Source organism: Callospermophilus lateralis, chromosome 17, assembly GCF_048772815.1.
Source record: "Callospermophilus lateralis isolate mCalLat2 chromosome 17, mCalLat2.hap1, whole genome shotgun sequence".
In the NCBI taxonomy this organism is placed as follows: domain Eukaryota; kingdom Metazoa; phylum Chordata; class Mammalia; order Rodentia; family Sciuridae; genus Callospermophilus; species Callospermophilus lateralis.
The window spans coordinates 71,553,441-71,578,600 of NC_135321.1; the positions used below are offsets into that span (position 1 = coordinate 71,553,441).

The 25,160-nt window shown below is 37.9% G+C and overlaps 1 protein-coding gene across 2 annotated transcripts in view; it reads left to right on the forward strand.

Annotated features, from left to right (window-relative positions):
* Positions 1 to 548: 548 nt before the first annotated feature.
* Positions 549 to 25,160, forward strand: part of Slc71a2 (solute carrier family 71 member 2) — a 63,870-nt gene continuing 39,258 nt past the window's right edge. Inside the window, exons 1-2 of one of the 2 annotated variants that reach the window (XM_076837362.2) lie at positions 549 to 939; positions 20,243 to 20,338. In XM_076837362.2, coding sequence (XP_076693477.1) covers positions 832 to 939; positions 20,243 to 20,338 — 204 coding nt within the window. In that variant the 5' untranslated portion in view covers positions 549 to 831. Of the gene's footprint in view, positions 940 to 16,803; positions 16,905 to 20,242; positions 20,339 to 25,160 lie in introns of those variants that run through there. The other variant, XM_076837363.2, reaches the window with a different exon arrangement.

The window sequence follows — 25,160 nt, forward strand, 5'->3', positions numbered from 1 at the left end:
CACTGTTGTGTGCACACCAGAGCCTGTTTGTTTCTAAAGCTATGTCCTTCCCCCGCACCCGACGGTGCAGGTAATCTGTCACTTTCTCCGGTATCGGAGAGGAGCGCGACATTAGCTCTGTTAGCTATGGAGCATATTCCACTTGTTCAGTTCAGGATTCGGGATCCAGGCCCTCTCGGTCTCAGGACGGGCCCATCTTTGTAACTGCTAAGGGCATCAAGAATCCTTCATTTGGTAGGCTGACGCCAAACCAATACCATGGAAACGGTAACTACAAACCACAGGAAACCTGCGCCTCACCAACAGGCCAACACACTCCCAAAGTAAAAATGAAGTCACCCGGGGCCCCGGAGATGACGCACTTCGAGCGCGCTGCGCAGTGCGGTCATCCAGGAGGCCTGCGCAAAGGGAGGCGGGGCAAGGAATGGGCGGGGCGTTGCTGGAGGCAACCGGGGCGCCTGCCGATCTCCAGGCGGGAGTGGATCGCTGGGCGGGGCCTGTAGCCGGCGCCGGCCTGTGGGAAGCGGGCGCGGGGCGGGGCGCGGCCTCCCCACCGCCGGACCCGCCACTGACGCCGCCGGCAGCTAGGGAGTTGGGGTCTGTTTGGTCGCCAGCAGCATAGCCGGTCTTGAAACTGCGGGCCTCTTCCTGCCTCCTCCGCGGCTCCAGCCTCGGCTTTCCCCCTAGCACTCGGCGTCGCCGCTGGCGCCGCCGCCCGATCCGCAGGCCGCCGCGGGCCGCGGAGCCCATGAAGTCGCGGGCCCCGCCGCCGCCCCCGCGGCGTCGCCGTCCTCCCGGAACGTCCCGAGCCGGCGCGGGCATGGCCGCAGCATGAACGCCGGGCCGCCGCGGGAGCCAGAGTGGAAGGCGGCGTCGCAGCCCGAGGCGGGAGCCATGCCGGAGAAGCGCGCGGGCGCGCAGGCCCCGGGCAGCAGCTGGGTGAGCGCGGGCGGGTCTGAGGCCGGTGCCCCGGAGGCTGGGCGGGGGCGCTGCGGGGCTCCGGCCGCGCAGCCCCGGTTCTTTCTGGCTGAGCTAAAGTCACCCTTAATAGGGGCTTGCCTAGTGACTCCTCGCTTGGCACAACTTAGGCTGTCGAGTGGTTTTTGTCTCAGAAGAGCCGGGCACGGGACAGGGAACCTAAGTAATCGGGGTATTTCAGAGACCTCCATCCCTGCGTCAGTTAGTACAATTTTCGGGGCGCAGGTTCTGCCCAAGCCAACTTAGATAATGTGCAGGGAGCCTGTAGAACCGCACATTTGGCTCAAGCCCCCAAGTAGCCTGCGGAGAAGCTGGCGGTGGAGCCGGGCAGTGCCCTCCTGCACCTTCCGCTTTCTTCGGGCGCCGGAGGAGCAGGCAGCCCAAGGGAAGCTGCAAATCCCAGGCTGTGCAAGGAGCAGGTTCAGGCCAGGCTCTTCCTCCGGTGATGCTTGAAGTTTAGACGGCGTTGACAGCAGCCGCACTGGACAGCCTTGACTTCATTGGCCTGGATTCGGCCGACTTGGCCTTGTCAGTGGCGCCTTAGTTTCTTATGGTGGAATTATAAGCACAGAGGATCTGTCATTTCTTCCCAGTCCTAAGTTTAAAAAGGATTTTTTTTTTTTTTTTTTTTTTTTGCGGGGGGAAGGGACTATATAGGACGTAAAATTAGAAAATGTTAAAATGAACAGACTCTTGACACCATGGAAAAGTTTTTCTAAAGGAAAATGGGAATTTTATGAAAAAATATATGCTATTACTTTTAGATTTTTAAGCTTACATGTCTAATTTTGCTTTTAGTTAAAAAGTGATCAATGATTATATGTGCATGTTTGGTGATGTGAATTCCCATTAGTAGAGTTGGGAGGGTGGTGAAGTAGAAGGAGCAGTAAGGAGGATGGAGCCAGCAGAACTGGTTCCTAGTCCTGGTTCTACTAGAGTAATGTCACTCTGGGCAGAGTATTGACACAGCCTAGCCATTCAGTGCCTAATCTGTATAATGAGGACTTAGTAGTGTTGAAGGCCCCTGTGACCCCTTATTTTTGAAAAAGCATTAGAGATCGCTTGTTTCCAAGGTAGGATCTTGCACATATGGAAAGCTTGTCTTATAGGGGGAGGTCAATTCTGTAGAATTGGTTTCTCTTGTTTTAATTTTGATTAAACCAAACTGTCTTTCAGTCCCCTAAACAAAACTAAACTACCAGCTTCTTCTGTCTTCCTTGAATTGTTAGACAGTAATTACTAATTAGTGGCCAAGCTAGTAATCTGAGAAGTACCTTCCTTCATCTCTTTTCATATGTACAGTGAGCAAAAAGTGCAGCTACTTTTTCTAGGTCCTTTTTTAGGTTTTCACCCTCTCCTCTGCATTCCTATGGTCCCTTTCCTAGACTTTGACCTCCCTTTTGAGACCCTTGCTCATCTCATCCTAAGTCTGCCCTTTACATTACTGTTGAGTAATTTAAATATGATTACTACTGCTGCAATTTTTTTTTCATTGACTCCCAATGGCTTACAGGCTAAAAAACTGCCAGGTGGAATCATTATTAACATGGAGATTAAGTAAGCATTCTTGGAATTCCAGTTTCCACCTTTAATACCTGTGTAACTTTGGGCAAATTAATAACCTCTTCTAATAATAGTATTTACCTCATAGTATTTTAAGGATTGTTGAAACTCATCTCCTAATAAGCCCTTAATATTAGATGTTATTCTTAGTGTTTTTACATATATAAATTTTGAGTAGTCAGAAAGTGATCTATAAGCGATCCCCTGAGATTAAAAACCTCAGTTCTCTCTCATTTTTTAATCTAGCCAAGAAGTAGATCCCAACCTAAAAAAGTTAATGTTGCTAATTTTATGTGCTTACAGCAGGAACTTTTGAGGTACTCAATTTATTTCTCCTTCTTTCTTCTTTGGATCCTGATGCTAATCTGCTAATTTGGGGCACAGGTATAATCCTACCTAGGCTGTCTCTGAGGGCAGGTGCATTTGGTATTGATAAACTGCCGTGAATACTGAGTTTTCTTGTTTGCTGTAGTTACTGATACGACAAGCATGGACAGGTACCAGTGCTTTTCTGAGTGTATGGAAGCTGGGAAAGCAGTGAATCCCTTTAATCCTAGGTGTTCATGTCTCAGGCCAGCACCCCCAAATTATGTCTTTTTTTTTTTTTCCCCTCCCTGCTTGCAGTTTCCTTCTAATATCTCTTCCAGGTTCACTGTCCTACAGCCCCCATAGTTTTGTGTGTTTTGATTTTGCGGTACTGGGAATTGAATCCAGTAGTTCTACCACTGAGCTACATCACCAATCCTTTTTAGTTTTTATTTTGAGACAGGGTCTTGCCAAGTTGCTAAGACTGTCCTTGAACTGCCATCCTCTTGCCTCAGAAAGTCACTGGGATTATAGGCATGCACCATCATGCCTGGCCAGCTCAGCCCCATGATTTTATTTTATTTTAATATGTCGTAATTTACTTTTAGCTTTATTCCTGGTACACCATGGTTTCAGTTTGTTGGTATTAATAATCATGGGGAATACTGCCTATATACAGAGAATCAACTACTTTTCTTCTATGTCTCAAAGAGATGTAGATACTGAAAAAGATATTGGCAAAGAGATGTAATGATCTGAAAAATAAAGGAGTCAAGTATTTCTTCCATGATATCTTTCTGCCTAGAAAAGGGAGGCCTGCATATCAAATAAGTTCTCCTATTTGTTGTCTTCTCTCTGCTCTGTTCTTCCCTGTTGTGCATTATTAACAAGCATTTTGATTTTTTAAAAATATTTATTTATTTTTTTAGTTGTAGCTAGACACAATACCTTTATTTTATCTATTCATGTGTGGTGCTGAGGATCAAACCCAGGGCCCCGCAAGCTCTAGGTGGGCGCTTTACCGCTGAGCCACAATCCCAGCCCTTGAAATGTTTTATCAGAATTATTTGTATTATCATTGACTGTAGATTTTCTAATATGCATAGTTTTCACAGCCAGATAAAGGAAAAGTTCTTTCAGGTTCATTTATTCTTGGGCATCTGATGAGAATTATAATTTGTTGCAAAGAAAATCCACTAAATTTAGTGGAATATTTCAGGGTGTTCATAGACTCCAAGAAGCCAGTATTTGGATATCATATAAGAGCACTGATGTGGAAGCTCACAAGACTGGTGATATCTAATGTCTCATGAGATGATTTTCCTTAGGTTGTTCCAGGAACTTCCTGTGATGGTTAATGTTTTTTCAGAATAAGAATACTGGTGAAATGGAGGAGCAGCTTTTATTTTTAAAAATGACTAAAATGGTGACATTTTTTGGTTGTAAAGAAGTGAAAAAATCTAGGGACATATTAAGGGAAGAAAATGGTAATGATGAACTTTTGATCTTTAACACTGTTAGGAGCCAGAATGATAAAATAGTACTGGAATATTGGCACAGCCAAACTCTGTAAATAAATCAAAACAAAAACCCCAAATATTTATAAGCTTTTGATGTATAGCAGTTTGTGGAGTGAATATGCATTATGGCAGAAACATTTCAGTTTCACATTTAGAATTATTTAGATCTTTAATTTGCCATCATTAAGCCTATATTTTTTCCTGGAAAAGGCTTGTTGTTACTGTTGTTTTTCGACCTGAATGGGTGTTTTTCTTATAATTGAATTTTTTAAGTTCTGTATATATTTGGGATGCAGGTCCTTTGTGATGTTTTGCAAATACCTTCTTTCTAGTGTGTGGTTCGTCTTTTCATTCTCTGAGCAGTGTCTTGAGTAGAAGTTTTAGATTGTGATGAAATTTGTCAACTTGTTCTTTTACAGATCATGTATTTGGTCTTATATTTAAGAAACTCTTGCCTAATCCAGTAACACAAAGACTTGGGAACAATTGATTTTTTTCAGAAATTAGAAAAACACTTAATGAAAAAAAATCTTCAATGAAGTCCACATAAATCTTTCAAAAGTAGAATTGAAGCAACGAATTTGTATTGGGAAAGAAGCATAAAGATTTTTGTATGTTGATCTTGTATTCCTGACTTTGTTGAATTCAATTGTTCTAATAACTTCTCTGGATTCTTTGGTATTTTTCCACATGTAGGGTCACATCATCTGCAGATAAGGATAGTTTTACTTCTTTCTTTCCAATTTTGATGGCTTTTTTTTTTTTTTCTTGTCTAATTGCTCTGGTTAGAATTTCCAGTACAATATTGAATAATAATGATGAAGGCAAGACATTCTTGTCTTGTTCATTATATTAGGAGGAATATTTTAAGTCTTTGATCCCTATGTTAACTGTGGGGTTTTTAAATATATGCCTTTTATGATGTTAAAAAAAGATGACTTTTACCTCTAGTTTTTTGTGTGTTTTGATCACAAAGCATGTTGAATTTTATCAGATACCTTTTCTCCATTATGATTTTAATATGTTGAACATCTTTACATTCCAGGATTATATCTCACTTGGTAACAGTGGATAATCCTTGTAATGTGCTGTTGGATTAGGTTTGCTTGTATTTTGTTTAAGATTTTTACATCAGTATTCGTAAGGGACTTGGTTTGTAGTTTTCTTGATAGTATTGTTTCGGTTTTTTTGTTTGGCTTTTGAATTGTTGTAATGCTGGCCTCATAGAATGAGTTAGGAAGTGATTCCTCTTTTATTTTTCTCAAGTTTATGAGAAGGATTCTTCTAACATTTGGTAGAATTCACCATTGAAGCCATCTGGTCCTGGACTTTGTTAAGAGGTTTTTGATTACTGAGCCAGTCTTCTGTTATAAGTCTATTCAGATGCACTATTTTTTAATGATTCGGTTTTGGCAAATTGTGTGTTTCAAAGAATTTGACCATGTCATCTAGGTTATCTAGTTTATGATTGTTATCCAGTATACTGTTGTTCATAGTATTTTGGTATCCTTTATATTTCTGTGATTGTTAGTGGTAATTGGCCTACTTTCATGTCTGACTCTGTGTGTATGTGTATCTTTTTGTTGTTGTTGTTAAGCTAGCTAAAATTTTGTTGATATTTTTAAATGACCACTTTTTAGGTTTATTGATGCTGTTTTACTATTCTCTTATTTATCTATGCTTTAAACTTTTCCTATTCCTTCAATCTACTGATTTCAGTTTGGTTTGCTTTGCTTTTTCTCTTCCTTAAGTTGTAAAGTTATGTTATTGATTTGAAATCTTTCTGCTTTTTAAAAGAAGGCATTCATAGCTACAATAGTCTCTCTTCATTCTACCTTTTGCTGCATCCCATAATTTTAGTTTTTGTTGTTTTTATTATTTATCTCTAAGTATTTTCTCTTTCCTTTTTTTTTTGAGATGTAATCTGTGTTGCCAAGGCTAACTTTGAATCCCTGGGATCAAGTGATCCTTCTGCCTCAGATTCTCAACTAGCTGGAATTATAGGCAAGTGCCATCACAACCAACTTTTAAGTATTTTCTAATTTCCCTTGTGATTTCCTTTTTGATCTATTTTTTGTTTGGTATGTTGTTTAAATTCTACATATTTGTGAAATTTCCAGTTTTTCTTCTATCTTTGACTTGTAGCTTCATTCCTTTGCGATTGGAAAAGATGCTTTGCATGATTTCAGTATTTAAAATTTATTGAGACTGTTTTGTGGACTGATATGTGATCTACCCTACAGAATGATGTGCATTTCAGGAGTTTCTGTATTCTTTGTTGGGTGGAATGTTGTATTTATGATTGTTAGATATAGGTGGTTCTTATTGTTATTCAAGTTCTGTTTCCTTACAGACATGCCCTAGATATTCTTTTCTTTCTGGTACTGGGAATTAAACCTAGGGGCCCTTTACACTGAGCTACATCCCAGCGTGTTCCCTCTTTCTCTCTCTCTCTTTGGAGATTAGGGTATCACTAAATTGCTGAGGCTGACCTTGAACCTGTGATCCTGCTACCTCAGCTTAATGAGTGTCTAGTTACAGGCAAGCAGCACCTCAACTGGCTGTTTCCAGTTGATGTAGAAAAGTTTCTTCATTTAATTCTTTCAGTATTTGCTTCATATATTTTGGGGTCTTTCATTTGATGTATTTTATAATTGTTTTTTTTTTCTTGATGTACTCTTTATCATTTTTTGGTGTTGTTTTTAATTTCCTAATAGTATTTAAAAATTTTTAAAAATTGTTGATGGACCTTTTATTTATTTATATGTGGTGCTAAGAATTGATCTCGGTGCCTCATGCATGCTAGGCAAGTGCTCCACCACTGAGCCACAACCTCAGCCCGTCTTAATAGCATTTTCAAAATTAAACCACTTTACTCAGGTCTGATTCATTGTAAAAAAAAATCTTATATTTAACATATACAATTTGGTGAGTATGAGCTAAGTATATACCTGTGAAACCATAACTACTATCAGGACCACATACATATCCCTCACCTCCCAGAGTTTCTTTCTGTATTATTATTATTATTATTATTATTATGTGGTAAAATTATTTATGATAAGCTCTACTCTCCCAGCAAATTTTGAGTATAGTCATCCCATGGGGATAGATTCCAGGACTCGTCCCCATTCGCAAATGCATAAGTCCCTTATGTAAAATGATGTTGTATTTGCTGTATACATCTTTCCATTTACTTTAAATCATCTCTAGATTACTTGTAATACCTAATGCAATGTAAATGCTATAGAAATAGTTATGGTTTACTAATTAGGAAATAGTGACAAGAAAAAAATACTTGGATTTTTTTCACGGGATATTTTCAATCTACAGTTGTTTAAATCCACAGATGCAGAACACACAGATATGGAAAGCTGATGGTATATAATGCTGTATTACTAGCTGTAGGCATGTAGATGTGCTTTATAGTACATCTCTATAACTTATTTATCTTACACACTGAAACACTGATTTCAGATTATCTTGCAAAGCTATTATAATCAAAAATAGCAAATGGGACAGAATAGAGAGCCCAGAAATGAAACCATACATGGGAAAGGGTAGTCTCTTTAATTAATGATGCTGGGAAAACATGTTCAATAATGAAATTAGACACTTATTTTACTTATTTATTTAGAGATGGGATCTCACTAGGTTTCCCAGGCTGGGCTCAGGCGATTCTCCCACCTCAATCCTTCTGAGTAGCTGGAACTACAGGCATATGCCGCCAAGCCAGGCAAAATATCTACTTTGTCTAATGACCCCACCCCATGGTCCTGGGAATCAAACCCAGGGCCTCTCACATGCCAGGTAAGCACTCTACCACTGCACTACATCTCTAGCCCTTTTTATTTTTATTTTGAGACAAACTATCACTAAATTGCCCAAGCTGACTTCAAACTTGCTACCCTGCCTCGGACTCTAGTATAACTGGGATTATTGTTATGTGCAACCTCTCTTGGCTTACCAGTTTTGTGATCTGATATTAGCAAATAACTCTGCTCTCTTTTGATTTGTTTATGTGGAATATTATTTTCTATTCTTTCCCTTTCTATTTGTGTCTTTAAACCTAAAGCAAGTCTCTTAAAGAAAGTATTACTTGTATCATGCTTGCTTTTAATCCTTTCTGCCAAATTTTGCCTTTTAATTTGAAAGCCTGATACATCTACATTTAAAGTTATTACTGGTAAAGAAAGATAATTTTTGTAGTGAAATATTTTGATTTCCTTTTCTTTTCCTTTTATGTGTATATTGAAGATGTTTTATTTATGATTGCTATGAAGATTGCATTTTACATCCTAAATTTAGATCAATATAGTTTAGATTGATACGAATTTAACTTCAAAAGTATACAGAATCAATGGTAGAGTGCTTGCCTAGCATACATAAGGCTCTGAGTTTGATCGCCAGCAAAAAGAGAGAAATAAATCTATAGAATCTACTATATTTCTGTCTCCTTCCCCTTACATCATTATTGTCACAAATTATATCTTTATACATTTGGAGATCCAAACATCAGTTAACAATTATTTTTGTGCACTTTTTAAATCTTGTAGGAAATTGAGAGTGGAGTTATGAACCAAAATTACAAAAATACATATTGTATTTTTAGTTCATTGTATATAATATATATGTGCAGGGCTATAATGTTTGTATCTTTAGTGATTGTGTTACATTTTTTGCATTGTCTAGATTGCTGTTAATTTATTGGGCTCATTCAGAGCATACTCATTGCAGGGTTTAATGATCCCCCACTCATTACTCAGACAGGGTCTTCCTGATTATCCAATGCTCTGTGAATAATGAGGATTTTGTTTATTTGTTTGTTTGTTTGGTTGGTTTTGGTTTTTCAGTACTGGATATTGAATCCAAGGATGCTCTGCTTTACAAGGGTTACTCTGCTATATCCCCAGCCCATTTCATTTTTTGAGACAAATCTCTCTAAATTGTCAAGGCTGGCCCTGAATTTATGACCCTCCTGCCTCAGCTTCCTGAGTCACTGGAATTATAGGTGTGTACCTCCACGCCTTGAAGTCTGAGCGGTAGAAACATATATAGGCTCATTGTGGCATTTGACCATATCTGGACACTCATAAGATATTTTCCCCTGGCCTTTGGTAATTTCCTTACATGCATGTGCTTATCAGGACTCGGAATTCCTTGAGGTGAAACCTCTGCAGATTTCTCAGCTTCTCTTCCTCCTTCCCTCTCCTTTTTTCTTTCTCTCTTCCCTCTCTCCTTATTTTTTTCTTTCTGTCTCTCCCTTCACTTCCCTCCCTCTCTCTTTTTCTTTCCCTTCCTTTCTTCCTCTTTAATACCCTGTCCTGCCTTGATCTCCCTGGCCTTTCAGCTGAATCTCTTGGGGAGTCCTCTAAGCTTTGCCTGGGCTCTTCCTTCTGGTACTGGAGCCTGGGAACTCTTTTTAAGGCAGTAAACTTGGGTAATGATAAAGTACAACTTGTCTTCTCACTTCAGATATCTGGGTCCTTTGTTACCTGGCATCTGGTACCCAGAAAACTTTCCTTCCTCACTTTCTACCTCCCTCCCTCCCTCCCTCCTTTCCTCTCTTCCTCCTTTTGTTCCTCCCTCCCATAGGAGGGTAATCTGGATTCATTTACTTTGTCTTGTTTTGAAGGAGAACTCTGTTTCTTAACATCCTCCATGGTACATAAAACTTTTATTAGTATTTCCAAATAAACCAGCTTTGCCTTTGCTTTACTCTTATTTATTTACATTTCCTGTTCTTTAGTTTTTCTAACTTATTGAAGGTTTATTTTGTAATTCTTTCTGACTTAAGATAGAGGATTAACTCAAATGTTCAGACTTCTTCTAATATCCACTTATATAAATTTCAAATTAACAGTTGTATTTTAACTGAAGTGTTTTGATGTGTATCTTTATATTTTTATGTAAATGTAACCAGTCTTTTATTTATTACCAAGAAAATGCCTAAATAACCTCTCTAGCTTTACTTGCTTAAAAAAAAAGTCTTTCTTTAGCTTAAGAAGTTACTTTTTTAAAATAAAAATTAGTATTTCAGCCTCAGTGTCACTGCTTCATTTCATACTCAGTGATTTTCTGCCCTTTCTTTACTTCTAAATGGGCCCATAATTTTATCGAAAAAAATGTCATGAATGTGACATTCATTAAGGTAGAAAGGAAGGGGCACTTCCTGGCAAAGGCACGGGATCCTCTGGAAAGTTCTTTCGACCTTTCCCTCTTCACCCTGATTGGTGTGCTTTCCAGGTTCTTTTTTGCTCTCTTTTGAAATTGTCTCTTCTTCTAGGACCTATGTTATTTATGTAGTATTAGACCTTACTATTGAAGCAGAGTAACATAGAACCAAAAAACCTGAGTGTTTTCCTACTTTTATCATTTAATCCCCCTTAAATGAGTGGTTCTCACTTCCTTCATGTAATTTTTGGAATTTTTTTCAGAAATTGTGAATATTATTATATTTACAAAGTTCTGAGGGAGGTTGATATGGTTTTTACTAGCCATAATTCATCCATTCTTATGATAGCTGTAAAAAGTAGGTGCAGTATGTTACATATTTGACTAGAGATAAACAAGAGCATGGAGATAACTTATGTGCTAACAATAGCCAGGCTGACTCTGGTGGTGCTGGGGCTTTCCTCATATCTATGTTCCAATCTAATTTTTTCTTGACAGCTCAGTTCCTCATGTTACAGAGTTGAATATACAGTCAAGTTGGTTTTTCCTGTTCCTCAGTGGAGGAAGGGAAAAAAACTCCTGCGTTGCCTGAGCTTTGTCTCTTGTTCTTTGTGTGCAGTGACAGAGATGGCATCATCATATCTTCAGTCATGCTTGAGTAGCTCCACTCTACTACATTGTCTCTTGCTAACTAGGGTCAGTCTAACAGGAGATCTGAAGAAAAATGTAGAATTCTGAGGATAGTTTGCTTCATGATCATCGATTACTATACATCTAATTTCTACATTTTGAAAGTAGCAAAAGTTCAGTTAAGATAATTTACACATTAGTAGTTCTTTGTGGAGAGATCCATGGAGTACTGAAGTACCTGTTCCTCTGCAAATAAGATAATGTGATGCCATAAAAGTGTGAAAACCTCATGTAGGATCTGGTCCTGTAATATGATGTTCCCTAAAGAAAAATAGTGGCTTTGTGTTTTTATTAGCCAAATCCTGACATATGAGTATATATGATTGATGGGTCATGAAATACAATCATAAGATGATACTTGGTATGAAAAGGAGAGATTTTTTAGTGTTAGGATTTTTGAATGTTGCTTTAGAGAAATCTTCAATTCTTAAATCTCCATTCTTTTGTAGTATATTCCAGGGGTGGTTAAACCTATATGGAAGCTGACACTTAATATACGTACAAAAAAGCTCATGCCTTTGACCTAGCAGTTCAACTTCAAGGAACTTATCCTAAAACAATATTTGAACAAGACTTGACAGGGATAGGTGCAAGATGTATATATATCGATCATAATAAGCATGAAATAGTATCTGTAACTTCAGAGTAACCTTATGAAATAATGTGGTACATTCATGTGTTGGAATATTATTAAGCTGCTGTTAAAAATGATGAAGCAATTATATACTGTGTTAGTCAAATTTTCTTCTCTATGACCAAAATACCCTGTAAGAACAACTTACATATTTTGGCTTACAGTTTCAGAAGTTTAGTCCAGATTAGGCTGACTCCATTGCTTTGGGCCCAAGGTGAGGCAGAACATCGTGGTGGAAGGGCATGGCAGAGGAGAACTACTTACCTTATGGTGACCAGGAAGCAGAGGGAGAAAGGGGAAGATGCAACAGAGAAGATGAACTCTTTCAGAGTAGCGATCCACTTCCTCCAGCCATAGCCCCTCTGTCTATAGTTACTACCCAGTTAGTGCAGTCAAACTAGGGTGGACTGATTGGGCTACAGCTCTCTCACAATCTAGTCATTTCACCTCTGAACGTTCCTGCATTAACACAAGCTTTTGGTAGACACTTCATATACAAACCATAATATATGCCTATTGATATGAGTATTATAAATATATGTGTAAATTGGCTGTATAATAATGTCATCCCATTAGCATTTATATATTTGAGTAGTTTAGATCTTGAGTGCCCCTCACTATTGGGAAATGGTGGAACCTTTAGTAGTTAGGGCTTGGGGCGTGCCCTTAAAGGGAATATGGTGACCTGGGCCCCTTCCTGTCTCTCTCTTTGCTACCTGATTTCTATAAGGTGAGCATCCTCCTCTGCTACAGGCGCCGCAATGATGTGCTGCATTGCTGTAGGCCCCAAAACAATAGACCAATGGACCGTGAACTTAAAACCTCCAAATGAGCCAAAATGAACCTTGCCTCTTTATAATATTTTTTAATCTGAGGTGTTTTGTCACAATAACAAAACACTGACCAACACAGCTTTCAGTCCCAAGCATTTCAGATAAGAGATACTCAACATGTATTTATTCTTTATCTTTTGCAGTGATGGGCTTCCTAATTTTAGCATTTAGAGTGTATGTGTTGTTTGTATGTTCTCTTAGCTGTATCTGCACCCTGACTCTTAGGACACCTATCACTTCCTTAGAGGAAAATTATAGCTATTAAAGAAGTATGAACTGAAAGATTATAGTATAGTAAGAGTATTTCCTTTATTTTTAAATACAATGTTATTACATAGTGATCATCTTAGTATTTTCTCCGAAAAAAAAGGTATTTTTACTTTACTGTATTATTTGTATCTGGACTAATAACATGCTGCCTCTCCTCCTCCTTTAAAAAAAAAAATTCTCCTCTCATAAAAAGCAGCTGATTCATTCTAAATGAAGTGGTCATGTTGTCTGCCCTTCAGTTTGGCCACCAGTAGAAAGGATATGGCAGAGAGGAGAAGCATCCAGGCACTGCATGTGAAGAGAAGCGAGTCTGTCCTTTTGCTTTTGCTTTCATACTTGCAGCTTGCTGGTGTTTACTGTGTACTTTGATCCTTGAGTTGGGGATCATGTGTGGAATGAATGGGAATAACTTTCAACTTTATGTTTTCCCTGTGTACAGCAGTTGACTTGATTGAGAAAAGCCAGGTGCCCTAGTTCATCTGAGCTTTTCAGGTATATTTGAGAAAGTAAATGAAGAGATTGATGGAAACTGCCCTATTGCCCAAATGCAGTCACCAAACTCAGTGTGAGGAACTAGTGAGTGGGTTAAGGTATGCATTTTGCTTTGTCTGAGGGACTGGCTACCTTTGACTCCTGTCACCACTTATTCAGGTTCCTGCAGTGCAGGCTGTCTACCACTCATATGTGCTGATTCTGTTTGTGGAGAATCAACCTCTATATGAAAAGAAGTAGAGTTGAATTGTTTTTTTCTGATATGCAGAAGCTAATCCAAAATAAGTGGGGAGTGGGGAAAAGAGAAGAAGATCAGTGGTGTAGACAAAGGCGAATAAAGAAAAGGGAGGAGAGGTGGGATAGGGAAAGATAGTAGAATGAATCTGCCCTTACATTACTGGGTGCATGTATAAATATACCCCAGTGAATCACCATCATGTACATCCACAAGACACTAATTAAAAAAAAAAAAAAAACACTTTAATTAGCAGAAAGATCAGTAGAGTAGAGGGAAGGGACCAGGGGAAGGGAGGAGAAGAGGGAAAGGGAAAGGGAAAGTAGTGGGGACTAAATTGAAACAAATTATATTTCATGCTTTTATAATGTCAAAATAAATTCTATTGTATAACTAAAAAGAACCAATAAAAATAGAAAAAAAGAATAAATGGTCTGAATAGAAAAGGTTACTTTTAAGACTAAAAAAAAAAAAGAAAAGAAAAGCAGTACAATATAAGAGTAACACACATTCTGAAGCTGAGTGACTATCTTGATGAAATGCCAGCTCAGTCAATCATTTATTGTTTGACTTGAGCAATTTATTTAATAGTTTCTAACTCAGAAGGCTGTAATCGGATAAAATGATAGCATATACCATGTGCTTTATTAGGGCCTAGCATTACATGTGATGCTGCTGTTATAGAATAATTTTCTGGCTATTACTCAGGGTGCTTTTAATACTATTGCTAGCCTAGGTCTTTTCCTTTAGAGTGTATATTTCCTTTTGTAATTTTACATTCCATGACATGAGAGCAGGAATCGCTTCTGTTGCTCACCATTGTTCTTGCTTAGCTGATATTTAGTAGAGCTCAACAAATATGAGTTTATTACTTGCAGCTGAATAGTTTTATTCTCAAAGATCATTGATAGAGATAGGAATATTTACAGAAATTATTATTGGCCTCTTGGTTTGCTTTAAGTTGGTTTTTTATTGGTTTAGTTTAAGAAGTTGTCAATTTTGAATATTTAACGAATTCTTAATCTTTCCAATGTGATAGACTTGCCATTTATTTTTTTATCTGGGGTGGGGGATACGAAGGATTGATCTCAGGGGCACCCAACCACTGAGCCACATCCCTAGCCCTATTTTGTATTTTATTTAGAGACAGGGTCTCACTGAGTTGCTTAGCGCCTCACTGTTGCTAAGGCTGGCTTTGAACTCTGATCCTCCTGCCTCAGTCTTCTGAGCCGCTGGGATTAACAGGTATGCCTCATCATGCCTAGCTAGACATGCCATGTATTTAGGCCTTTCGAGGTGAGAAAAATTTTAGACTTTGTAGAAAAGTTAGATTAACTTAAGAGGTAACCAATAAAGTTGTTTTTCCTGCTTGTACTCCAAAACTGTTATTAGGTAGGAGGAAGAAAAGAAGAATCTTCTGGTATGGTCATTTTTGTTGTTGTTCATTTTGTTTTGTTTTTGGTGCTGGGGATTGAACCCAGTGCCTTGTATATGCTCTAACCCTGAACTACATCATAGCCCACATTGATTTGTTTTTTTAAAACTATGTTCTTTATTCACATTAATATTTTTTTAAAAAGCTTTCTGATTAAGAATTCTTTTACTAGAGCACTTTACTAACCAGATAGATACAAAGGATATAGGTGAAAGGTAGCAAATATGTGAATGGTGAAAATATTGACAGTTCATAGTGAAATATATTTTTCATATGTAGTTTCCGTAGTAATACAGAAATTATTATGAATCTTGTGGCAGTACTGGTTTGGATTAGAATATACTTCAAAAATTTTATACTTTTTCCTTACATGACTGGATATCCCATGAATGTGTGTTTAAAATTGTGGTAAAATTCACATAACACAAAATTTATCTTAAAGTGTACCTTTTTTTAAGTGTACAGTTCAGTGGTGTTAAGTATTTTCTCAGTGTTGTGCCACCAATCTCCAGAATTTCTTAATGTTGCAAAATTGAAACTCTAAACCCATTATGCCTGTTCCTTATTTCTCCCTCAAACCATGACAACTTATTTTCCCTTTCCCTCAGCCCCTGGCCACTCCTCTTCTACTTTCTGTTTCTTTGAGTTTCACTTCTTTAGATAGCTCATGAAAGTGGAACCACATAATGTCTTTTTTTGTGACTGGCTCATTTTACTTAACATAATGTGCCCAGAGTTCATCCATGTTGTGGCATGTTCTGTGTGCTTATATAATAAGTCAGATGACCCACCCTCCTCTATTCCCTCATACCACTGTATGTTTTTAAAGTCTGGCCTTCAAAATGTGATTTCACAGTAGTTGTTGCCCTTTCTGACCACAAATGTCTATAATACATCCACTCTATGAAACAATATGAAATGGTGTTTTTATGAAGAAGAATATATTCTTTTCATCTCTCAGATTTATGTGCAGTGAAAGAAAAGATTAGAGAGCTACAAAAGGGGCCTCATGAAGTCTTAATCTTTATCATGAGGACAGAGGGGGTTTGTAGCACTTAGTTGCCACATAAAACTTAGTGACTTGAATCTGCCCACGCTGATAACGGTCTGTTGGGGTAGCAGTTGGGGTGGGGCTCAGGTGGGGATTGGGCGCTGGTCTTGCCTGTGGTTTCTAGGGCTTCTGCAGTCATCTCAAGGCTTAACTGGAGTGACAAGTGAACTTGGCCTTGTTCCTGGGTCTGGCAGTCGGTGATGCCTGTGAAGCTAGCTGGTCTGAACAGGGAAAGCCTGGGGTGCTCTCAGCCTCCTTGGTTAGAAGAGATTTCCTCACATGTTAGGCTTGAGGAACTCGAAAGGCCTAAAAGTTCAGGAGCCATGTTTTCACTTCTTTTGTTCAGAGCAAATTGTTGAACCAGCCCAGAACTGGGAAAGAAAAAAATAGACGACACTTTGTTTTTTTCCCTCTTGGTGTTAGAGACCACGCTTAGGGATTATCCCTAGAGAATGAAATGTAAAACACACTCTATCACTGAGCTGCACCCCCTATCCTAGACTACCCTTAGAATCAGCCCCAGAGTTAGATTGTGACAAGGTGTGATAGGAACAGGAAGAATTTTTAGCTTAGTTCTTTACAGTCTTCCATAGGAGTGATAGGATGATATTTGTATTTTCAGAAAGATGACTTGAGTGCAGCGTCAACAAAGATTTGGAGGGAACAAGGGGTATGGCAGGGTTAAGAGGCCATGGACTGAATCCTCTGAAACCGTGAGCCAAGGTAAACTTCTTCTAAGTTCTTGTCAGGCATTTGGTCACAGTGATAAAAAGCTGACTAATACAAGTACCAATCATATTTTTCACCCATATGACTAGGAAATTTTTAGTTACAAACTACTTAATTGAGAATTAGATTACAGAGTTAAGAATTGCCTACTTCTGTCTAGCCAGAATATTAAAGCACACATATGTGTGTGCATCTTTTTGTAATCCGGTGTTCTATGTATTATGTAGTTCATATGGAAAATCATTACTTTCTTAATATATTTACACAAAAGATCAAACTTAGAAGTTCTTAGTCATTCTTTGTAATGAGTTAAACAGTTCACATTTGGATGTTAATAAATTGACTGCTTTCCAATATACAATTTATATCCAGATTTTTAAAATTGATGTATTTGGTAACAATGCCACCACAATTTCCCCAGCATTCTAATAGTAATGATTCGTTGACATTTATTAAAATATTGTGGAGTACACACTTCAGTTTCTTGGGAACAAATGTACATGCTCCTTTTTCATGTAGATGAAATGCCTAAAACAGTCACTGAAAATTGGTTTCTAAACAGTAGTATGTGGTAGATAAGTGCCAGTTCTGAAGGAATGCCAAAGAAATTATAAATAAAATTGTACAACAAAGCCTAAGATAAGTCCATTCTTGGAATCATAATCTTCTGTAAGTTTTTGTCTTTGTCGTTGATCTTCCCAACTTAAAAATTTTTCTGATGGAAGTTTTTACACGAAAATTGCAGTGTCCCCCTCCCGTACTCCTCCCTCATCTTCAATAATCATCACTTTTTGCCCTTTCTTCATTTAATCTGCTACTCCTACTTCTGATTTATTTTGTCATTTTTTAAGTTTCTGTTGTTTTAAAACTAGATTTGAGACATCATCTCATTTCTTAAATAAATACATTAGTATCTATTTCTGAGAAATAAGGACTTAAAATCTAACTTTAATACCATTAGTTCATAACCCACTTGAATCAAAGTGTGAAATATGATATGTCAAGAACTATGTAATGTTTTGAACAACCAACAATAAAAATTAAAGAAAAAAAATTAAATTTAAAAAAAATACCATTAGTACAGTGAGTGTAACTCTAATATCATCTAATGCCCAGTTCGTTTTCACATTTCCATGACTATCTTAAAATTATCTTTTGTTTTTTCCAGTTTTAGTCAAAATCTAAAGTTTACTCATTGCTTTTGGGTTAATATTTCTTAAATTTTTTAAATTTATATATTGTGTGGTTTTCACTCTCCCCGCTTTACTCATACCACTTCATTGTTGAAGGAACAAGACCATTCGTTCTGATTTTTTTCCTACATTCAGACTTGTGCTAAAATGAGAGAATAGAAAAAAGACATTAGTCTCTGAAGAGATCCTTCTTCCATGCCACTAATATTTTATAGGGGAATGGGAGAATGACTATTTGGAATGGATCATTGAACCTTTCCTATGTGGCATTTATATTCCAGGGGAAATAAACAATAAATTAAAATTATGACATTTGTTTCCTCTAGAAAATGATAGAGCATAACAAGGAGAGAAGGAGTTGTGGGACCCTGCTGGGCACGGTGGGATGTGGTGGGCACCAGAGGGGTAATGGGATCTGATTTACATTGAGACCCATCCCTCTGGCGTGAGGTGAAGGAGCAAAATGGAGTAGGGTCCCATTTAGAAAGCTACCCTGTAATGTAGGCAGGAGACCTCAGAGTTGGATTGGGGGAGAGCTAGCCAGCAAGAGGGGAGCTAGGCATGATGCCAGTGTTTCTGAATTCAGGAGCTATACACAGGAAGGAGGGACAGAGAGGGTCTCAAACAGGCCTGTCACAGGCAAAGCTGAGTAGTTGTGACAGTTTCCATTCTAGTAAAGGACTAGCAAAACTGGTACTTTTTAAATCTAGTGCTAATAAATGCATTTTTAATCTTTTTTTTTTTTTAGTTGTTAGGCTCTTAAGTGGGCCTTTTTCTATTGTTTAAACTTAAGTTTCTGTTGTGAATGTATTGTTTTACAAATATCATATAATTTAATTCTTTTTAAAAATACTTATTAGCCAAGAGATTTGCAGGTTTGAATATTGATAGCAGTTGTACTGGCTGTTTTGGGGGGAAAAAGTCAGAACTACAAAAAATAAATAGTAAAATGAACATTTATATTCCCTTCATCTAAATCCAGCAGTTAAAATTTTGTGACCTTTGATTTAGAATGAATATATGTACCAGTTTTTCCTAAACCATTTAACAGTAACTTGCAGACATCAAGAATACCCAGAAATAAATAATGCCACGTGATTATCTAATATATAGTTCTTAGTTATATTTCTCCCATTGTTCCCATTTCATGAGAATCCAGTCAAGAAGTACCCATTTTTGTTTTCTAAGTGTCTTTAATTTTGATCAGTCTCTTGCCTTTATTTTATTTTATTCAGTGACATTGACATTTTTAAGGAGACCAGGTCAGTTGTCTTCTACAATCTGGATTTGTCTGACCATACAAATATACTTCTACCTTTTGAAGACTTGTAAATATAAGAATGGGAATAGGGTTTGATTTTTTTTTTTTTAAGTCTTCTGAGTATCAGATACTCTTCTGAGTATCAGTAGTAACTTCCAGTTACTACCACATACTAGCAAAACAGTGGTTTTGCAACAAGCATTGCCACAGAGTCGAAGACATTACATTGAAAGAGAAGTTTAGATTTCATCTCCAGGAATCACAAACTATAGAAAATATCAGATTAGGTAGAATCTTTATAACAAAATGGAAACAGAAAGCTGAATTTTGACTTTAGATACAGAGTGTGTTTCCAGATTTAACCTGATTCTTATTGGTTCTTTTCCAATTATGTGCTTCCACTGAGACTTTTGAGCATCTGACCCACATATTCATCTTTCTCATTATGTAGCTAAGGAAACTTCAGGCAGAGAGGTTAAGTTATTGAAAAGTACAGAATTAGAATTAGTAAGGGACAGTAAGGTCTTGAAGACCCAATTAATTTCCTACCAAAATGCCAGTGATTTACATTGATGGGACTAGTCTCTAATTTTAGTACTTTAGTACTTTAGTAATTTAGTACTGTGATTAGGGGAGGCGAGGGAATAAAGAATACCACAGAAAGAAGGGTGGGTGTGAGTGGGGTGTTGGGGATGGAACCCAGGGCCTTGCACATGGTAATAAGCATATACTTTACCATTGAGTTATATTCCTGGCCCCTATAAGTAAGTTTCATGTTAAATAATTAAGGTGGTCTAATTTAATTTGTATTTTTAATGTCATTTTAAGATCATTTCTTTTATCTCTTTACCATGCTTCATAATAACTTTCTTTTTCAGCTCCAAGGCTTTGGCCGACCAAGTGTTTACCATGCTGCTATTGTCATCTTCCTTGAATTCTTTGCATGGGGCCTGTTAACAACGCCAATGTTGACTGTAAGTATTACTGCCTGGTCCTTGTTTATGAAGGCTATAGAGATTCTTAGGCAGGCATCCCTAGGTTTGGGTATCTGGGCTTATGTTTGGAGTAGCTCTTGGTAGTGATTAAAGACTGCTTGTTCAGTTGGGTTGTTTCTACCATGTGTTCTGTAAACCACCTGTAACAAAACATCTCATTTAATATTCATGGGTAGCACTGCACTCCCACTGAACCAGTGTCCAAGGTGTGCTATTATACAAGTGAACTGTATATATTTAGTAAGGTCCTTAGATATCCTATAGGAAATAATTGCAAAGCTTTGTTGAAGTTTGTGTTGTCTTTGTGACTTGAGGACATAGTAAATAAGAGATTGACAAGCACCTTGTAAAAATGGAAGTAATAATCACAAGAATGTCTGCTTTTCTGGTTTTGGTATCTTATTTGTAGCCATTTCTACCAACCCAGTGTTGAATTTCCCGACAGGAACTCAGATCCCTGAGAAATTTAGGGTTGGTTCTCAAATAAGCAAAGAATTACACACATCTAAGAGCCAATTGGAGTTCAAGGAAACAAATCTGGAATGAATTGGTAAGAAGAAAAACTATAGTGTATCTAGTACCACAGAGTCAATTACTGATGAAAGATTTCACATGTGTATAATAATTTCCTATTGAAGTTATCGAAAATTAACTGTTACCTTTTCACCATTTAAAAAAGGAAGTTTGGGGCTGGGGATGTGGCTCAAGCGGTAGCGCGCTCCCCTGGCATGCGTGCGGCCTGGGTTCGATCCTCAGCACCACATACAAAACAAAGATGTTGTGTCCACTGATAACTAAAAAATAAATTAATTAAAATTTTTTAAAAAAGAAGTTTAATTTTCATCTATTTCCTCCCTTGTGCTATTTCATGTTGGTTAAAAACAGACTTAGCATTTAGTCTTCAGGTAACAGAATGTCAGTTAAGACAAACAGGACCGATAGAAGGATGTCATCTAGAGATCCTGAATCCAGAGGAGTGGTCTCATAGTATTGCCACTGCATTCAGTGACTTGGCACAACTCGTTATTGATTTCATCTGAGGATAAGGGTAGGCTTGTGGCTGTGCATGGAACACTGGGATAACATAGATAGAGAAACCTTGGACTTATAGAAATAAAGATGTCTGAGTATACTTGTGATGCTGCTGGTCATTTAAGAAGTAGTGCAACAAATATTTCTTTGGATGACCTGGCTACACCTTTTCCCTTCCCTGATACCCGTACACATGTATGCTATAACATTTTCAAAGCTAGCAAGCCCTGGAGTGGTCCTTTAACCAAAGCTTCAGAAATCAGATACTTTATTTTGGGACTTTTGAATTTTGAATAAAATTGAGAAAGAGACTTAAGAGGATTTGTGTACATGTGAGTACAGCGCTGGGGGTCAAACCCAGGGGGCACATGCTAGTCAAGTGCTGTACCACTTAGCTACACACTACCATCTCCAAGAAGAGGAATTATTAAAAGTGACTACTGTGGGCTGAATTTTGTCTCCCCCCGCAAAAGAGCATGTTTAAGTCCTACGCCCCAGAACCCCAGAATGCAACTGTATTTGGAGTCAGGGCCTGTAAGGTGGTGATTAAGTTAAAATGAGGCTGTTAGGTCAGGCCCTAATTCAAATTGGATGGCCTCCTTATAAGGAGGGGAAATCTGGACTCGGGAAGGCCTGAGGACTGAGGAAAGAACATCCAAGGACATGGAGAAAAAATGGCCATCTAAAGTCAAGGAGAGAGGCCTCAGGAGAAACCAACCCTGCTGAAACCTTAATGTTGGGCTTCCAGCCTCCAGAACTGTGACAAATAATGTGTATCGTTTTAGCTACCCAGTCTGTGGTATTTTGTTATAGCAGTCCTAACAACTAATATAATGATGATCTAAAAATACGTAAGCAACTGGCTTAAGTTCCTTCCACAGCCTGTTCAGGGCTCTCCCGAGCTTTTTTTTTTTTTTTTTTTTTTTTGATACTGGGAATTAAACCCAGAGGCACTTAATTAACCATTGAGCCCACATTCCCAGGCTATTTTTATATTTTATTTAGAGACTTGTTGAGTTGCTCAGGCTGACTTTGAATTTATAATCCTCATGCCTCAGCCTCCTGAGCCACTGGGATTACAGGCATGTGCTACCACCCTTGGCTTCCCAAGTGTTTTCTTACATCAACTTTTTGTTTTGGATTCCAATGTATATTCTGCTATTGTTCCCAAAATTTTCTTTTCTGTCTGAGATTCTATTATTGATGTACATGATTAGAGGCAAGAGAGGTGCCAAAGAAGAGATTGTGAGGAAGATTTTGGTGTCTTAGTGATTATTTAACACTTAATTTTAATAAAAAGCCTTTTTAATTGTCCTCAAGTTTCAGTTGTTTTTAAAAATCATTTGTGGTTAACTCATCCCAATGATTATTTTGCCTTAACAGAGAATCCCTTTTGGTATAATTAATCCCTTGTTCCCCAGTGAAGTTTAGAAAATAGAGAACTTTTGGATGGCTCTCAGCCATTTAGTTTTACATAAGACTTTGCTACAGATGGTTTAAGTTTTTAAGTCTTCTGTCATATTTAAAATACAGTTTGGTTAATTAAAATTATAACTTGGATGGAGCACTGGACTTAAATAAAAGAGATACAGGGATTTTTTTTTTAATCCTCTTTTATTTTCTTCTTGCTGCACTACCTTTTCATTCATAGTAATTAGTAATTACAATATAAGTGATCCCCATCTAACCTTTCATCACTGTGTCCCTAGTGCTTAGTGCTGCCTAGAACTTAGTGGTGTTTAATAACTCTTTTCTTTGAACAAATATATGTGTTGCAGGCACATATCTGTGTCCTCAAGTCAGTGTCCTCATGACACATTTTTGGTACGAATATAGACCCACCAGCAAATTGTGTTAAAGTATACCAAACATAAATGAACTGTTTTAACCATTTAAAGGTGTAGTTAGTGGTACAGAATTCATAATGTTGTACAACTGTCATCAGCATCTAGAACTCTAACTTGTAAAAAGTGAAACTTCATACCTGTTCATCAGCCTCCCTTTCCCCTTCTCTGCAGCCCTCATCAATTACCATTCTCTTGTCATTTCTATGAATTTTGACAACTCTACCTCACATAACTAGAATCCTATTTATCTTTCTGTGACTGTCTTCTTTCACTTAGTATAATATTCTCAAGGTTATCCAAGTTGTAGTACATCTCAGGATTTCCTTTGTCTTTAAGGCTAAATAATATTCTATCATAACTATATACACATTTTGTTTATCCTTTAATTGGTTGGTGAACACTTGGCTTGCTTTTACCCATTGGATGTAGGAAATAATGCTGCTGTGCTAACCAGACTGTGCTAACTCTGTTTTGTTTTTGGATTGGGGGTGCTGGTACAACTCTTCCCTGTGGAAAACAGGTATGCCCACTACCTTCTGTCTTTTCTGATTGGACAGAGAAGTGGTAATGTTTGGTTCTTTGATAAGGAAGGATCAGAATTAGGATTTATTTCTTCACAGCTGAAAGTTCATGAGTATACAAAAAAGTCCTTGCTTTTAATTCTTTTTGGCACATATCCAGAAATGGAATTGCTGTATCATAGAGTGATTTATTTTTAATTTTTTGAGGAACTGCCAAACTCTTTTCCACGGAGACTGTAGTACCATTTGATATTCCTACCAACAGTGTATAAGGGTTCCGGTTTCCCTGGTTTCTCTGATTGCTGACACTTGTTATTTTATGGGACTTGCTTTATTTTCAATAGCAGCCATCCCAGTGGATATGAAGTGGACTGGGCCACTTGTTTTAAGAAACTGTGATTTTTGGCCCTAGCACTTTGGTTCCCCCACCTCCAGCTTGTTTACAAAGTAGAGTTTCAGGACTGGGGATATAGCTCAGTGGTAGAGCATTTGCCTAGCATTTGGAAGGCCCTGAGTTCAAACCTTAGTACAAAAACATAAACAAAAAGTTTCAAAATAATGTTTCTTTTGTAGTCTGTTCTATTAGCTCAGCAGGTTTCTCATTATAAAAGTAATTCTGTAGTCATCCTTTGTTGGTAGGGATTCAAATTAAAATGAAGAAATACCTTAGTTCATTTTTTACCCTGTCAGAAATTCTAAAACCTGCCAGGCATGGTGGCATACACCTATAATCCCTGTGACTTCAGAGACTGAGGCAGAATAAGTTAGAGGCCATGCAGTCTGGCAGTTTAGTGAGACCCTCAGCAACTTAGTGAGATCCTGTCTCAAAATAAAAAGGACTAGGGATGTAGCTTTGAAGTAAAGCTTCCCTGCATTCAATCCCTAGAACCAAAAGAAAAGAAATTCCCAAAATCTTTTAGACAATTATTGTGTCCTTTGGCCATTCTGACCCTCAGTTAGATTGTCAGATTCCTTTTTATTGTAATTAATTAGTTAATTAAATGCTGCTTGCAGAAATTAGGGTAATATGCACATTTAGCGTGAGGAATACAGTTGCTGGCATGATTCTGTAATTCCATTTAAGAAGTGTAACTGAGTTAGTGGATGTGCTCCTTCCTTCTCTCGTTCTGGGATTTTTGGTGTTGCTAAATAAAGCTAAATGCCCTGTACTTTCCTGACTCTGTCCACCCTTCATACCAGAGTATGTGATCTTGTTTCATTTTTGGATTAGGGGTGCTGGTGCAACTCCTTCCTGTGGAAAACAGATATGCCCTCTCCGCTTGTCCTTTCTGGTTGGACAGAGAAGTGGTAATTTGGTTCTTTAATAAGAAAGAGTCAAAATTAAGGTTTATTTCTTAACAAAAGTTCATTTATCTTCTTTCTTTCTTTCCTTTTTTTTTT